The sequence below is a fragment of the Lacerta agilis genome, chromosome 11 (genome assembly GCF_009819535.1).
Source record: "Lacerta agilis isolate rLacAgi1 chromosome 11, rLacAgi1.pri, whole genome shotgun sequence".
Classification (NCBI taxonomy): domain Eukaryota; kingdom Metazoa; phylum Chordata; class Lepidosauria; order Squamata; family Lacertidae; genus Lacerta; species Lacerta agilis.
In genome coordinates, this window is record NC_046322.1 from 59,787,246 (window position 1) to 59,803,940 (window position 16,695).

A 16,695-nucleotide genomic window follows, 5' to 3' on the forward strand; every position below is an offset into this window, starting at 1 on the left:
CGGCTTAGAGCATAAGAAGGAAATTGATTGCTCCGATTCAGTAATTTTACGTCCTTGTCATCTGTCATACTGCACTCTGGTCAGCTGTGCCAGCAGCACTCTGGGCCTGGAATGAGCCCCTTGCTGTAATCTGAAGTCAGAGAGGAGTTTATATACTGTAAACTGTGCAAGGTTGAGTTGTGGTTTTGAGTGAAGGTCCATGAGGTTTTTTTTAGGGTTCAAGTTGTTGAGGGTTGCTTTTTTTTAGGATTTTACCCCTTTACCCAGGAAATAGACTGCCACGGGGGCCAGATTAAACCGGATTAGGCCCCCGTAATGGATTTTGGACATGCCTGGTCTATTTAGAAGCCTTTAGCTGCTTAGAAACATACATTTTTTTTGTAGGTACACGAGGTAGTTCCAGACAACAGGTCAGTCCTTGGGAAATACTTTGTGACTAGTTCAAAAATTCCAGTGATCATAAATAAACAGTATCCAGGATATAGTGAACCCACTTAAATTTTTGATAAAATAAATTCAAACACTTTGAATCAATGCCAATTTATTCACATTCTCCTTGGATGAGAGATAGGATATTAACGTAATAATAAATAAACAGTACACACAGATGCTGCTGGCTCATAAGCAAGAGGAACTTGCTCACTAGGAATGCCTTAGTACTTTTGCACATCCTTTATTATCTGCCCAAAACTAGAGTGTAATAAAAATTAAGAGGAAAATCAGAAAAAAGAAAATAATGTCAGAATAACAACAACAACAACAACAACAAAAATACATACATACAAAAGTTATTGAAAATTCCAGCTCTTAGCTAGAGGAATTAAATGATGGTAGGAGCAGGGAATCTGAAGCAATCTGAAATTCAGTGGTCAAACCTTGTACTGATTTACTTCTGTCCTTATTTCATTTAAAAAATAAAAACAAAGCACACGTCCAAAGCACACATTAATGGGAGTTGTATGCCAAAAACATCAGGAGGGCGGAGGTTGAGGAAGCCTGATCTGGCACAATAAAAGACCACAGCTGAGTGCATATACAGTGACAGACCTATTAGAACAGGCTTCCTCAAACTCAGCCCTCCAGATGTTTTTGACCTACAACTCCCATGATCCCTAGCTAGCAGGACCAGCGGTCAGGGATGATGGGAATTGTAGTCTCAAAACATCAGGAGGGCCGAGGTTGAGGAAGCCTGTACTAGAAAATGTACAGATCTCTTTATTCTGGCCTTTGACACCTGAGATGTACAATATGTTTTCAGGTTCAACCATATTCCTGCAGTTGTAATCTGTCCCAAGTGTTTTTAATTTTGAATTGCTGCAACTCAACCTGGGACCTGCTGGTGAAGTGTGGGTAATAGTAATTTTAGAAAACAGAAAAGGGGTTCTGGTTTTACTGATACTCACCTTCCAGGCAGACCCCCAGGCTCTAAGAATGATGGAGAAGCTGCTGCACCCACCACTGTTGCTAGACCACCTGCATGAAGCTTGCAAACCATGGGTGGTCCATGGATCCGCTTGGGAACACCTGTCCTGAAGTATTGCACACCTTGATTTGGCAGAGGGCTGTAAGGATTAACATGACTCTACTTTTAAGGGCACCTCCCATATTTAGCAGGGCAAGAAGCCACAGTGAAGTAGCACCTAAAGGATAGAAGACCTGTTTGTACTTAGTTCTTTAACAAAAGCTTTGGCCTAATCCTCATTAAAAGAGAACATTACAGGGACATTGACTGTTACACCTCTGACAGAAAAATGTCCTGGACTGGGCTTGGGCTCATCAGCTTGTGCAGACAGGTGGGAGTTTTCATAGAATCCTAGAGTTGGAAGAGACCACAAGGGCCATCCAGTCCAACCCCCTGCCAAGCAGGAAACACCATCAAAGCATTCCCGACAGATGGCTGTCAAGCCTGCGCTTAAAGACCTCCAAAGAAGGAGACTCCACCACACTCCTTGGCAGCAAATTCCACTGTCAAACAGCTCTTACTGTCAGGAAGTTCTTCCTAATGTTTAGGTGGAATCTTCTTTCTTGTAGTTTGAATCCATTGTCCCGTGTCCGCTTCTCTGGAGCAGCAGAAAACAACCTTTCTCCCTCCTCTATATGACATCCTTTTATATATTTGAACATGGCTATCATATCACCCCTTAACCTTCTCTTCTCCAGGCTAAACATACCCAGTTCCCTAAGCCGTTCCTCATAAGGCATCGTTTCCAGGCCTTGGACCATTTTGGTTGCTCTCTTCTGGACACGTTCCAGCTTGTCAGTATCCTTCTTGAACTGTGGTGCCCAGAACTGGACACAGTATTCCAGGTGAGGTCTGACCAGAGCGGAATACAGTGGTACTATTACTTCCCTTGATCTAGATGCTATACTCCTATTGATGCAGCCCAGAATTGCATTGGCTTTTTTAGCTGCTGCATCACACTGTTGACTCATGTCAAGTTTATGGTCTACCAAGACTCCTAGATCCTTTTCACATGTACTGCTCTCAAGCCAGGTGTCACCCATCCTGTATTTGTGCCTTTCATTTTTTTTTTTTGCCCAAGTGTAGTACTTTACATTTTTCCCTGTTAAAATTCATCTTTTGTCCCAAGGTCTGCTGTCCTTTGCACCTTCCAAAATGCTATTCTGGAGAATCCCCCTACCCTCTGAAAACCGGTTTGAAGAAGCAGTAGGCAAGGAAATCAGAAACACTTTGCTCCTGTGTAAACAGAAAAACCTTCCCTTTATGCAGACCAACCTTAGGATCCAAGCCTCCAGAACTCTAAAAGGTTCTGCTGCACCTATTCAGTCCAAACACTTAACTGATAAGTACGGTTCTGTTTTTGCACAGTCACCACAGCTGACCTCAGGGAAGCAGCTTCTCTCATATCCCTATTGTAGTACAAGAGAGCCCTTTCTGTGCAGCTGAGTGAAAGAGGCAACTGCTTTATCCCTGTTTACATCTTAGCAGCACAAGCTTACTCATTCACAGTAGAAAGTTCAAGGCCCACACGCCTATATTTGTAGTCTGAGGCACTAAAAGGACACTCACAAAAAACCCCTCTAGCGTGCAGATATTAACATTGATTAAACTCATTGCTACTGAAAAAGGGATCTCAGCAAAACAAGAATACAGTGGTACCTCGGGTTAAGTACGCGTCAGGTTAAGAACGGACCTCCAGAACGAATTAAGTACTTAACCCGAGGTACCACTGTATGTGCAACTTGATGTGCTGTGTGAACTATATGTAGGGTAAAGGTCACAGCTGTTCAGCAAGCACAAAAGGGGGAACAAATGGCCCCAAAGCTCCAACTGGGCTCCCTATTGTGTACAGATCCATTTCATTTTTCATTCATTTTATATTACTGTCTATTTAAACATTCACATTTCATTTGTCTAACGAATATTAGCAGGCCACTTAACAGGAGTGTGCAGTGAATAGAAAATATTTATAATTATAATGTATTGAGGCACTTTTATTTATGCTGAAAGAAATACAGTAATTTGGAATTGGTTATCGAAGCTATTAGGCAAGATCAAGAAATGCTCAGCTGTCAACACCAACATTAGGGCGTCACTGGGATGAAGCCTTTTTCAAACAACTCTTTCTGAAGACATTCGGCCTGTTGAGGAGGTCCTAGGGGCTAAGCACTGCTATGGCACAATTATGATTCACGTGGCCACAGCCAGACCACCTCAGTAAATAAGACACCACTAAAACTGCATTTCTGACTAATCACAATTACAAGATCTGGAAAAATAAGAGGTCCTTGGATAATTTACAAGCATGTGTAAAATGCATTTTCTCCTAGCAGAGAAATTGAGCTGGGGGATTATTAGCCCAGTAAAGGAACAGCAAATGTTATTAAATCCAAAATGAAATTTCTGATCCCACTGAATTACCAAGAGTAGCCCTGCTCAGGGAACAACTCTATAGGCACCAAGCATGCCCTTTAATACGTACTGTATTTATCTTTAAAAATATTTGATGGAAGCTGAACTCCTTATTATGGGTATCCTGGCAGTCTTGTTTTTTCTCCCAGGATTAGGCTGGCATGTATATGTGTGTAGAGAAATGAGGTGGGAGGGCATGGTTGACATGAAAGGGGAATTTGCATAAGCTGACAACTGTGCAAATTCCCTGAGCACCACGCAGTTTGCCCACAAATAAGCAGGTGTTTCTCAGTTAATGTGCAGGATTGCCTGAGGAATGTCACAAGGAACACGCAGAGCATGCAACGCTCCGCAGGGTCTTTTTCGAGGTGCCACCAGGTTAGGGCTGCTCGGCTGCTCTCGTCTTGCTGCGCCACGTGCTGCGTTTGGGTTTTATTGTTACTCCTCGCGAATGGCGTAGGGAACATTTCGCGCGAGTTCGCAGCTCATCCGAGGTGCTCCGTTTCGGCTGCCTTCCATCCCTTCATTTGCGCCTGCGGCAGCAATCCGGGCACCACTTGGGGCTTACTTCCGAGTAGACGTGGCTAGGGCTGCGCCAGCAGGAGCGGAAGGGGGGAATCCCTTTCACGGCGGAGGCGGCGGCCCCTCGAGCGTCGCGCCTCCAAGCGAAGCGATATCGGCGCCAACCCGGACTAACCGCCTCGCTCGCTCCGAGGGAGGGAGGGAGGGGGGAGGGGCGGAGTCTCGGCTCTCCTCCCCCCTCGCGGGCGGGGCCGCGATGCTGGTGACGTGTCGCGCCTCGTCATCGAGCACGCCAGAGCCCGTCAGCAGCCGCGCGCGCCCCCGCCCGCCTCCCCTCGAAGCGCCTCGGCTGCCGACGCGCGCGCGCCCTCCCTCCCTCCCTCCCTCCCTCGGTCGGTGGCGGTTTGTGCGCGCGAGGCGCTCTCTTCCATCCGGCCCCGAGGCTCGTGGCGGCGGCGGCGGCGGCGGCGGCGGGGCAGAGGCAGCAGCACCAGCAGCGCCGCCATTCGACCTCCGGAGCGCGGCCGGGAACCATCTCCTCCTCTTCCTCTTCCTCCTCCTCCTCTTTCTCCTGCTGCTTCTTCCTCCGCCCCCTCCCCCCCCCCAGCCAGGCAGCGGCGGCTCCTCCTCCTCCTCCTCCTCCTCCTCCTCCTGCTGCTGCTGCTGCTGCTGCTTTAGGAACAAAGGGAGGAAGCGGCGGCGGCGGCGGCGGCGGCGGCGGGGTTCTCTTCCCGCCCGAGCCCGGGATAGCGGCGGCTGCGGCGGCGGCGGCCTCCTCGGCCTCCCTCCTCCTCCTCCCGCTCCTCCTCTTTTCCGCTTCTTTGTCCTTTGGGTCGGAGTCTCGCCAGGAGCGGAGTCTCGAGGCGGGTGAGTCCCGGGGCGGGTTGGCGGGCGCCCCTTCCTTTCCCCTCCGCTGGGGGGGGGGGGTCGCGGAGCAAGCGGCGCCCTTTGTGCCCCCACCCCCGCTAACACACTAGAGGGAGGGGGGCTCCCCCTCGCGCGAAGGAGGCGGACGAAGGGCCGCAAAGGGCCAGCTCGGCTTCAGCTCTTGGGGGGGGGGGCGGGAGAGAGAGAGAAAGAGATTTCCCAGGATTTCCCTCCTTCGCGACCACCGCCCCAAAAGCCAGGCGTGGCGAGAGCGGGTCTCGCGGCGGGGGGGGGGGGTCTCGCAGAAGAACCTCCGAGGGAGCGGAGAGGAAGGGAGGCAGACAAAGAGCCGGCCCTGGGGGGGGGCGGCGGCGCGGGGACCCCTCGGCCTCGCCTCTCTCCGAGGGGACACAGGCGGGTCCTCTCCCCGCCCCCGCCCCCCGACAGAGGCGGCTTCGTGGGCCCCGTGGGCCGCCTGGCGCGGAGGCCGCGAGAGGCTTTTCCCGTCGGCCTGGCCGTGACTCAGGGATTCTCTCGCAGGCCTCTCGCCGCCACGGGGCCGCCCCGCTTCCCTTGGCGCTTCCTCTCTCCTCCTCCTCCCGCCGCCTCTGCTCTCCCTTTGTTTGTCCCACTCGGGCGACGGCGAAAGGCCCCTTCGTTCGCTCCCGCGCCCGCTCCCCCCCCCCCGGAGCCCGCACCGGCTTTTCATGCCTCCAAGCCCCGCGTCCTAGTTTTCCTCCGCTGTTCCATTGTGTGCCTTTACCACTCCGTTTCCACAGAGGAGTTTTCCTTTTTTTTGTCGCCTTCCTAATTAAATTACATTTAAAAGAAGGAAACTTTGATAAATATAGTAGTGGTTTGTAAGCTTTGCTTTTAGTAAACTAAAACCATTAGTAACGTAAAGCCTTTCGGGCCTTAATTATAGATTGGGCATGTTCATCATGTTATGCACATGAATGCCACACAGTGTTTGTACCACCATTGGAACTAATATGGATGGAGCAGTTCTATAAAGGCAAGCTATGAAGTTGAACAAGCAGAGCTTTATTGAGCTGGAGAGCGGTAACCCAAATAAGCATATTTTAGGAAGGAACCATCTGGTGCATACAGTTTGTAGTGTGTGAATTGCAGTCATCTGGGCCATTTAACTGTTCTTACTACTCTTGCTCAGGGCTAAAATCACTTGATAAATTCTCTGTATAGTTATCAGTCTGACATGTTTCTCTTAATTGAGTGTCCTTTCTTAAGCTGCTTTTATAGTTTCCTGTTGGTACATATTTTGCTGCTTCAGTACTGTGGGCTGTACAGGAGCTGGGCAGCCTTTTGAGATATAAATAGAAGCTGATTTCAGAGGCCCCTGTTGACGAGCTTTTGCCTGAGCCTCTAGCTCAGCCTGTCACATTGCAGCCTTGTGACAAGCGGAAGCTAATGCACTCACCATGTGACTTTAGCTTCTGAGAAATATTAAAGCAAGCAGGCGTGCATGTGATAGTGCTCGAACCCAGTATTCCAGTAAAAAAGCTAAAGGTGTAAACAACAGTAGCTAGCTTAAAATTATGAATTTCATACCCAGTAACAAACATTGTTTTTCTGCAAAGATTTGTTTGGCTTTCCATGCTAGTCGTTTGCAGGTGCAAACTTTTTTTGATACTGATGATGTCATTCTAGGGCATAATTTACATGAAACTAGAAAAATGAAAATGGTACAGATTTGTTTTTACAGATGAGTTTTACATAGCTTATGGTGTCAATTTTACATTTGTTTTGGAAAAAAGTCAAATTTGTGACCACATATTCTCCCAAGCAAATGTTTCTTTCTAAATTACATGCTGATTTTAGTGAGTTAGGGTGGACTTTATGGTAAAGGTGTGCCTGAAGTCTGCCTTGTGATATTTATTCAGCAAATATTATCTACCGTTTTGTGAAACAGGCCCTCTTTTTCTGTCCCCCTTAAGCATATCTTTTAAAATGCTATATTATAACAATTGTGGAAAAGTGACCCACTCGTATGTATGGTACAGGACTCTGTCTTCAGGCCTTTTAGAACAAGGATAAACTCTGAATCCATTCTCAGTTGATTTTCTTAAAGATGCTTGTGCAGAAAAAAACATGATTATTCAGGATATGTAAATTCAAGCTTTGGAAGTTTCATACTGTTTAAAATGTATACAGTCGTACCTCAGGTTACGTTTTTTCAGGTTACGTACTCTGGTAACCCGGAAGTGTTTTTTGCTGCGCGCATGGTCCACACATGCGCAGAAGCGGTCCACACAGTTCGCACATGCACAATGTCGCCGTTCGGGTTACGTACTTTTTGGGTTACGAACGGCACCCTGGAACCAATTAAGTACATAACCCAAGGTGCCACTGTACATGAAAAAATTTTCACAGGGCATATTTGCATTTTTTTTCATTTCACAGTTTTATGTGCTGCCTTTCCACTGTTGAGGTCTTCAAATGCTTTTCTTTCTAGTAGACCACTATTACACGTTACAATCCAATTAATGTAGTGCTGTGGGAACAGGTTTTGGATCCTATATTTTTATATCAGTCTTGCATAGCTTATATGGTAATGAAGTTGAAGTGTTTATGTTGCTAAAACATGACCCGTGTCATGCACAGATGAGGCGGCCTTTTCAAGCAGGAAATTTTTTCAAGTTTGTTTTGATGGTCACAGTATTTTGCTGAGTTGCTGTAAAATGAGTAGCTTGTTTTAATGAATATATTAAGCAGGACATCTTCCAAAACGCCTGCTTCAAGTGAAACTTTTCAGCTTAATGGCTTTTGTCTTACTAAAATAGTAGATGATTTTATATAAAATAATTTAAACACATGGTGTTCTCAGTTAGCATGGGGTTGGGTTGGTTGCGGGCCCAAGTTCTCAGGTCCTGTTGAGTGTCCGACTCTTCGTGACCCCATGGACCAGAGCACGCCAGGCACGCCTATCCTTCACTGCCTCTCACAGTTTGGCCAAACTCATGTTAGTAGCTTCAAGAACACTGTCCAGCCATCTCATCCTCTGTCGTCCCCTTCTCCTTGTGCCCTCCATCTTTCCCAACATCAGGGTCTTTTCTAGGGAGTCTTCTCTTCTCATGAGGTGGCCAAAGTACTGGAGCCTCAACTTCAGGATCTGTCCTTCTAATGAGCACTGGGCTGATTTCTTTAAGAATGGATAGGTTTGATCTTGCAATCCATGGGACTCTCAAGAGTCTCCTCCAGCACCATAATTCAAAAGCATCAATTCTTTGCCAATCAGCCTTCTTTATGGTCCAGCTCTCACTTCCGTACATTACTACTGGGAAAACCATAGCTTTAACTATATGGACCTTTGTCGGCAAGGTCCGTATAGCTGTGAGATCTATTGATAGGCAATAACCTGAATGGGCATGAATGGAGAAGCATAAGGCTGTTCTGCCGTATTGAATAGACTTGAAGATTTAAAATCACTATGAAAAGTTCAGGACACATTTGTGTCCCTTTCAGTGACAAATCATAGTCCAGGGTTTTATGATTAGCATACAGTCGTACCTCGGGTTGCGTACGCTTCAGGTTGCATACTTTTCGGGTTACGAACTCCGCTAACCTGGAAGCGCAGCCCGAAGCGTGCGTAATTCGCGCATGTGCAGAAGTGTTTTGCGGTCTGCGCATGCGCAGAAGCGGTTTTTTCCAGTTTTTTTTTGCATGCACAAACCGAATTTTTCGGCTTGCGTACTTTTCAGGTTACGTACAGCGACCTGGAACCAATTAAGTACATAACCCCAGTTACCACTGTATGTTTGTCTGCCTTCTCCACGGGAATAAAGGAAAACAGAACTGCAAAATATTTTGATAGTTCGTATATTTTGCTTCTAGCGTTGTTCTTGTTGCATCCCATTCTACAAGTGGGGCAAGTAGAGCAAAATGGAGGAATCCTAGAGTGGGAAGGGACCTGAAGAGTCATCTAGTCCAGGCATGGCCAAACTTGGCCCTTCAGCTGTTTTGGGACTACAACTCCCATCACCCCTAACTAACAGGACCAGTGGGCAGGGATGATGGGAATTGTAGTCCCAAAACAGCTGGAGGGCCAAGTTTGGCCATGCCTGATCTAGTCCAATGCTCTGCAGTTGTAGGAGTCACAGTTAAAGACAGATAGAATGTCCCCCCCTTCTCTTTCTTCCACACTCCAGTAAAGATTGTGTTCAGGCAGCCTTGCTGGCTCAGGACCCTTAAGTCTAAATCAAAGGAGCATAATTGCAGTCGATTGAACTGGATGACCTTTGAGATGATCCATGTGGGTGTGGTCTTCTCAGCACTGAAGGACTTTGAATGGAACATACCTTTAGATTCACCTCTGCTATATGCTTACTTGAAAGCAGTGCATCATGGGCAGGTTGCATTGTTGCCTGTATGCACTTAGCATTGACCCTCAGGCGTCTAAGCTATGAGGCAAAAAAAATTCTGTAGTAAAGCAATCCAGGTGAAGTTAATATGGGGTTGGAGCATATGAATCCAATCTTCCCTCTCCCTTTTAGGTCCTAGGCTGAAGATATTCAGTAGGCAAGCTACTTACCTCTCTTCAGCTTCAACAGTTGAGGTGGCATCCTGCTTATTCCTGCCCATTTGACTGAAAAGATGAAGGAACCACACAGGTGTAGCTTACAATCCTGCCTGCATTTGCAGGGGAGGTGGTGCCTTTTCACAAAGTTCAAGTGGAAACAGGCTTTTGCCTCATAGCTCACTTACTCTGTTTGGAGTGGTTTCCTTTAGTCCTGTTCCTTTTCCTGTTACGGTTGCCTGTGCTTATACACAGAGAATGACCACTGTGGAAATATGGGAAAATATTGCTATGTGATGTTATCTTATGTAATGGCTAGTTCATGTGAATTATGATCTTACAGCAACTTCTAAAGCAGTTTGTGTGTGTGTTTATTTACAGCGCAAGATGGCTCAGGAGACCAACCAGACCCCAGGGCCCATGCTGTGTAGCACAGGATGTGGATTTTATGGGAATCCTAGAACTAATGGAATGTGTTCTGTCTGCTATAAAGAACATCTTCAAAGACAGCAAAATAGTGGCCGAATCAGTCCAATGGGTATGTGCTGGAGGAACATAATATAACTGAAATGCTAGCTGTGAATACTGTCACATTTCAGATATAAACATTTAAGTGAACATTTGTACTATTCTAGTAACTTTGAGGCATTTTTGTGTATAAGCCAAATTAACTCCAGTTAAAAAGACTTCCAAGTATTTAACAGCTGTAGTATCTGCATATTACAAAGTTCACATTTCTAATATATATGTTTATATTTCCCCCCCTTCATACAGGAACATCAAGTGGTTCCAACAGTCCTACCTCAGACTCTGCATCTGTACAGAGAGCAGATACTAGTTTAAACAACTGTGAAGGTGCTGCTGGCAGCACATCTGACAAATCAAGGTAAGAGCAGTGTAGAGTGTGATAGTGAAATGAAATAATTCTGGGAGAGCATGTAAGGGAAGCTCTAAGCCTATTACTATTATAACAGTTTCTGCTAAAGCTAGTTCGTAGGGGAAATAACTGCAGAGTTTATTATTCCTGCAGTCAAAAAGGCTCTGAGCTTTACAGTGAGAGAATTGATGTAAATGCCTTAGTTTACTGTAAGGTTAGATTACAAGGACACTTAGATATTATAGTCTATACATCAAACTTTATCACCAGTGAGTTCAGTCATAGTTGTCAAAGAAGAGCTCAGGGTTTTTAAGTTTTAGCTTTATAAGATGTTAGTCTTCCTAATAGCACTAACAGATTGCTCTCATTTCACTGAATGCAAGCAGAAATGTGCCTGTTGCCGCCTTGCCTGTAACACAGCAAATGACAGAAATGAGCATTTCAAGAGAGGAGAAAGTAACTCCGAAAACAGAAACAACAGAGCCAGGTATGCCTTTTTTAAAGTCGCTTAAGTGCAGCTAGTTCAGTGGGACCTGGCAGGTGTAGACGTTTGGTAACCAATGAGAAAAACTATACCATATTCTCTTTAGTATTTGGTTCTTTAGCATTAAAAGGCAAAATCGCAAAGTAAAAGGTTTATCATCCTTAGATCAATTTGTTCCCTGCTTGTAAGAGTTCATCCAACAGTTATTATAAGTAGATTAACGTTGCTAGTCCCTTCAGCAAAAATGAATTGAGTAGTGAGAATGTGCTATTCTTTTTTTATTTAAAGAAAACCATACAAAATAGTTGGCGTTTTTTCATAAGCATTTTGAATGAATTCTTTAACGTGCTGCAGTTCGCAGGTCTTTACAACTTTCAATAGTTACTTTAGATCACTGGAGAAATCCAACAAACTTGCAAACAAGTTTTTTTTAAAAAAAAAATCTTGTTTTTTATATCCCTATTTTATATCTATTTTGTATACCAACTTCATTGAAATGATTATTTCTGAATATAATATACCTCCATGCATTCAGGCCTTTTTTAAAGACTTGACGTTTTCAAGTAACCTCTGAGAATTGTAAAGTGTTTATGAAATATTTCCTAGATGTGAATAAGTTTACAAGGTTGAAATCCATAGAGCATTTTGCATGAGTGTTTTTGTATTAATTTGCATTCATTATTCCCACTATTGAATGTTCTGATGCTGAAGTCATAATCAATGGGTATATATTTACATTAATTAATTGTTTGGATGAACTCTTCTTACAATAGGCTTTTAAAAGTTGTTTTTAGTAATGTATTTTTGCTATATGATTTTGTTTGAACGCTTTTATATTAGGATGGTTCAATTCTTTTGCCAGTATTTCTTGCTGGTGTATAGTATCATATAACGTAATTCTAAATAAGGTAAATTTGGACATGGGATTCATTTAGAAGTGAAAAGGCCAGCCCAGCAGGTACAGCCTTAATGATGAACAGCTTTATACATCAGGGGAACATTTTTATGTATATTCCTGATAGATGTGAAGGTAGACGGCAAGCTGAAAGATATTTAAATAGCACAAATATTTCTATATTTTTTAGAATCAAGTAGCATACATATTAATGTTCTGAAACTAGGTGGGAATATATCAAAACATAGAATATGCTGTGGCCTATGTATGGTGTGTGTTGTTCTACCCATCTTCCACTGATGTGTGTCTTTTAGTAAGCTTAATAAATCTGTAGTGTAAGTAAACAGATAATGCATTAAATGAAAGGGCATGCTGAAGAATAGATCCATCATTATCAATGCCATTTTTAACTGCTTAAAAAAATAAAAAAATTCCTTCCAGTAGCACCTTAGAGACCAACTAAGTTTGTTCTTGGTATGAGCTTCCGTGTGCATGCAGACTTCTTCAGATAGATTTAGTAAAAAAGAAGAAATAATAGTAGTATGATAGTGTTAGCTCTTCATTTATGATGATGGTGCAGCAACTCTGAATACTGTGTGCACAGAAAGATGGAAACATACCACACTAAGGTGTTGAGCACCCAGAAATACCTTCCTAGTTCTCTGCAGCAGCTATGGGCTGATGCAGCTTCTGTTTGAAGGTGATGGTGATTATAAGAGAACAGGAAAGAGGAACACCCAAGGTATATGCTTTCAGCCAATATTTTTTTGTGGTGGCAAGAGTAGTTGGTTGCTGAAAGTTTGAGTGAGACCATAAAATATCCGTTCCCAAACCTGCATCTTTACTCTTGGTAATCTCCAGCACACAAGTCTTCTACTATCCATTACTTGGGTACCAGCCCAAGGTTGTGGGCTCTACTTGGTGCTCCTATCTAGACTGAATTGCTTGAATCCTAAACTAGCTTAAGAAATTATCTTAATGGAATGAAGCTTTACTATCCCTCCCCCCCCAACACCACCCCTGAAAAAGTCTCTGAAGGGGAGGCGTCCTGAATAATATAGAAGAGGGTACAGAGGACTTCTGGAAAAGATGAGGACTGGCAGCTTAGAAGCCACTGCCCCATAAAAGGTGGGGAACCCTCCAGGGAAGCTTTTCATGGAGCATAGGTTGCTATAGGCAGAAGGTGGGGAGAAAGAACTTTGTGTTTTCAGGTTAACATCATAAAATAAGAGAACCATTCTAATGATTTCTTTGCTACAAAAGGGAGACAGGGAGGATGAAGGAGTAGGTGCTTCCAAAAATTAATTCAGCATCTCTTTCTATAAATAAACTACCAACACTGAGGTGTGTAAAGAAGAGAATTTAAAATGTGGCGATGAAAGCAGTTTAGAATTACAGTATACCACGCCTAATCAACTTGGCCGGTTTTGTTCTTTTCAGTTGTTACTCAACCCAGTCCTACAGTTAGTCAGCCTAGTACATCTCAGAATGAAGAGAAAACACCTGAAATGCCTAAACCAAAGAAGAACAGATGTTTTATGTGCAGAAAGAAGGTTGGCCTTACAGGTATGCTATTAGACACTGCATTTTCCACACTTACCCAGTCTTAAATATACAGTGGTACCTCGACTTACGAAGTTAATGCGTTCCGAAGGCGCCCTCGTAAGTCGAAATCTTCGTAAGTCGAAGGCGCTATCTCCAAACGGCAAAAAAATCGTATGTCGAAAAAACCGCATTCAAAACTTCGTACGTCGAGGTATCGTGCCACTGCTTTCCCTTCGCATGTCAAAAAATTAGGAAGCAGCGGTCATTTTTTTGCTTCCAGAACTCATTCGGAAGTCGAAAAAAATGTAAGTTGAGTCGCTCGTAAGTCGAGGTACCACTGTAGTTACTGCTGAGGACTTGCATACTTTGAAACTTTGTGAGCACTTTGAAAGGGCGTATAAGACGACCCCCAACTTTTCCAGTTAAAATATAGAGTTTGAGATATACTCGACCGCAGATTCTCCACCCGGCATATAAGACGACCCCCAACTTTTGAGAAGATTTTCCTGGATTAAAAAGTAGTCTTATACGCCAGAATATACAGTATGTACGGGAGTTCAGTTTATTATTCCACATGACGAAACCTAGGTCTTCACCAAACAGGACTTTATGCTGTTTTTGTGCTTTTACAGGGTTTGATTGCCGATGTGGAAATCTGTTTTGTGGACTTCACCGTTACTCTGACAAGCACAACTGCCCATATGATTACAAAGCAGAAGCTGCAGCAAAAATCAGAAAAGAGAATCCAGTTGTTGTGGCCGAAAAAATCCAGAGAATATAAACTAACCTACTCGGTGAAAGACTGACTTTCTTTGTTTTTATTTTAAAATATCCTAGGAAAACATTAAAGAGCAGATGCATGGCCATTTTCCTTTGATGTTCTCCAGAGTTTTACTTTAGTCTATCTTATTGATTGATATTTTAGGATGTTGTGGGTGTTACAGGCAGAATTGGATAGATACAGCCCTTTAAAATGTGTACATGCCCTCCCCAAAATGAATTGAAAGAGTAAGACCTGCACTAGAAAACAAGACATGCACAAAAGATAAGAGTTGTCTAGTTCACATGTGCCAAACAGATGCATAAAATCTGCATGTTTGCAGCAGATTTGCCTTTTGGGAATGTAATTGAGGTATATCATCCTTGGATAGTGCTACGTGCCTGCTTGATTAAATTATACACCAGGAAAAAAAATGAGTCTACTTTTACCATAGTTAAACTTTGTCCTCTTTAATTTCCACAATTCATTGTTTTGAAACTGAGCTGCAGAGGAGCCACTTTCTAAAGAGATCGGGCGTTCAGGTGCCATAAGCTGCAGTTTAAGGTTACCTACTGAATGAAACCAAGAAATTTGAGTCTGAACAGTGCAATCCTTGGAACTGATGAAAATTGCTCAACTATTAAAACTGGTTCCCAAAGGAAACTTCATTTTCAGAACTTTATGGACTAGCCTACAACAGAAGATTTGTCTGCTTCTTACTCTTATGTAGCTGATAAGTTTGTGTAGCACAAAACCACAAGACTGTTTTACAGTTTACAAACAAAATGCTACATTTAAAAAAATAAACATAACCACAGCAGCTCTGTCAAGTAACATGCATCTAATGAACCTAGTTTGCAAATGTATTCAAGCATTTAATTTGTCATATACATCTTAAGTTGAATGTGTTCTGGGTTCAAAAGAACATTAGCTCTTAATTTTTAGAGTTTTCAAATGTAGTGAGATTGCACCATTTTGCATGGGAAAAAATCATACCCAATATGGCTGCTGTAGACTTTTTAAGTGGTGCCTGGAACCACTCTGAGGGCTGCTTTATTATTTTAATAGTACTTGGGTGTAGGACTATAGTGTTCTTGGGTGTATTGCATGGGCTGCATTATCTACAGCATTGTACAATAACAACTCTAGAAAAGGCAGTATACTTCACTGATGCTTGTCTGGTAATATCACTTCTGTGTTATAATGGAAGGTTTTTTGTGATGTATGAAACTTGTGTTTTTTTATATAAACAAGTACAGTTTAGAGTAGTGTAGTGGTAATGCCTGTCCCCATCTGTAAATAGTTGTGTATACACAGGGCACTACTTCCGACTTCTATTGCAGTGTTCAGTCTTAGTTTTTCTTCATTAAAAGCATCAGGTTTTGCTTTAAACTTTGTCCTCAGTTGAGTTATTAGATATACAAATGTGTACAGATAGTTCATATTTATGTATTGCACATAATCATGCTACCCGGCATCTATGCTATATTGTATTATGTAAATAATAAAATCATGTACAGAGGGATATAGCTCCTTTTTGTGATGCTTCATTGGGTTATTAAAATACTGGTTGAATAATCTGAAAACTCCTACTTGTGAAAATATGGTTGCAACTAATCCTTCAATACTTACTAGTTAATAATTCTGGAGACCAGCTCTTCTGCATGTTTCTCCCATTGATGGATTTTATTTTTATGTACACTTCAGCCAATGAAGATGTGTTCAGATGAGCAAAGCATGTAAGATGGAATACAAATATGACTCCTGGACCTTTAAGAGCAACGTCATAGTTGAAAAAGGAAGCCTTTAAGAGTCTTAGTTGCTTTGATCTACAAATTTCTCCACTCGGAATCTCTTTTTGCTGCCACCTTAGCTGTAGTTTTCTGACCTGATGGACTTCAACCCTGGGTGATTGCCTGAACACAAACTTCATTTATTGTGCTGGTTTATGGGTTCCTCGTGATTTTTATAAAGGACCAGCAAAACAGCTTCTGTACAGCAATGGAAGGAAAGTGTCAAGATCTTTAAAAAACAAAAACAAAAAGGGAGTGTGATAACTGCTACCCTCTCCATTTATCTCTGTGTTGCTGCTTTTGCACACTCACAGGCAAGGATTACCCTTTAATGCAAATTACAAGAAATTTTAAATCTGTTGCTTCAGCTTGAGATTGTGGAACTTGCTGGGCCAAACACTATCCATAGCTTTAAGAAAAAAAGAACGGCAGTAATGAAGGATAACTGCAGCATAGCTAATGGCAATTGCTTTAATTGTTTATAACTCGTGGGACTGTCAAGAACCTGCCAACCTCTTCCATCAGCCAAAAAGTCCTCGGATAA

General features: G+C 43.2%; 1 protein-coding gene across 2 annotated transcripts; it reads left to right on the forward strand.

The window, feature by feature from the left end:
• The first annotated feature begins 5,169 nt into the window (after nucleotides 1-5,169).
• On the forward strand, nucleotides 5,170-15,933 carry ZFAND5 (zinc finger AN1-type containing 5). 2 transcript variants are annotated; one of them, XM_033163606.1, is made up of 6 exons: nucleotides 5,170-5,263; nucleotides 10,179-10,335; nucleotides 10,572-10,683; nucleotides 11,058-11,161; nucleotides 13,494-13,619; nucleotides 14,231-15,933. In XM_033163606.1, exons 2-6 carry the CDS (start codon nucleotides 10,185-10,187, stop codon nucleotides 14,377-14,379), a joined length of 642 nt encoding a protein of 213 aa, XP_033019497.1. In that variant the 5' UTR covers nucleotides 5,170-5,263; nucleotides 10,179-10,184; the 3' UTR covers nucleotides 14,380-15,933. The 2 variants fall into 2 exon arrangements, with proteins under 2 accessions (XP_033019497.1, XP_033019498.1); XM_033163607.1 differs by having other exon boundaries at nucleotides 5,171-5,263; nucleotides 11,061-11,161.
• The last annotated feature ends 762 nt before the right edge of the window (nucleotides 15,934-16,695 follow it).

Bases quoted from the DNA above. Each gene is read 5' to 3' on its own strand.
- ZFAND5 (XM_033163606.1), top strand. From the start codon at position 10,185: ATGGCTCAGGAGACCAACCAGACCCCAGGGCCCATGCTGTGTAGCACA. The intron at 10,684-11,057 runs GTAAGAGCAGTG...ACTGAATGCAAG, and splicing joins AGCACATCTGACAAATCAAG to CAGAAATGTGCCTGTTGCCG. The intron at 11,162-13,493 runs GTATGCCTTTTT...TGTTCTTTTCAG, and splicing joins AACAGAAACAACAGAGCCAG to TTGTTACTCAACCCAGTCCT.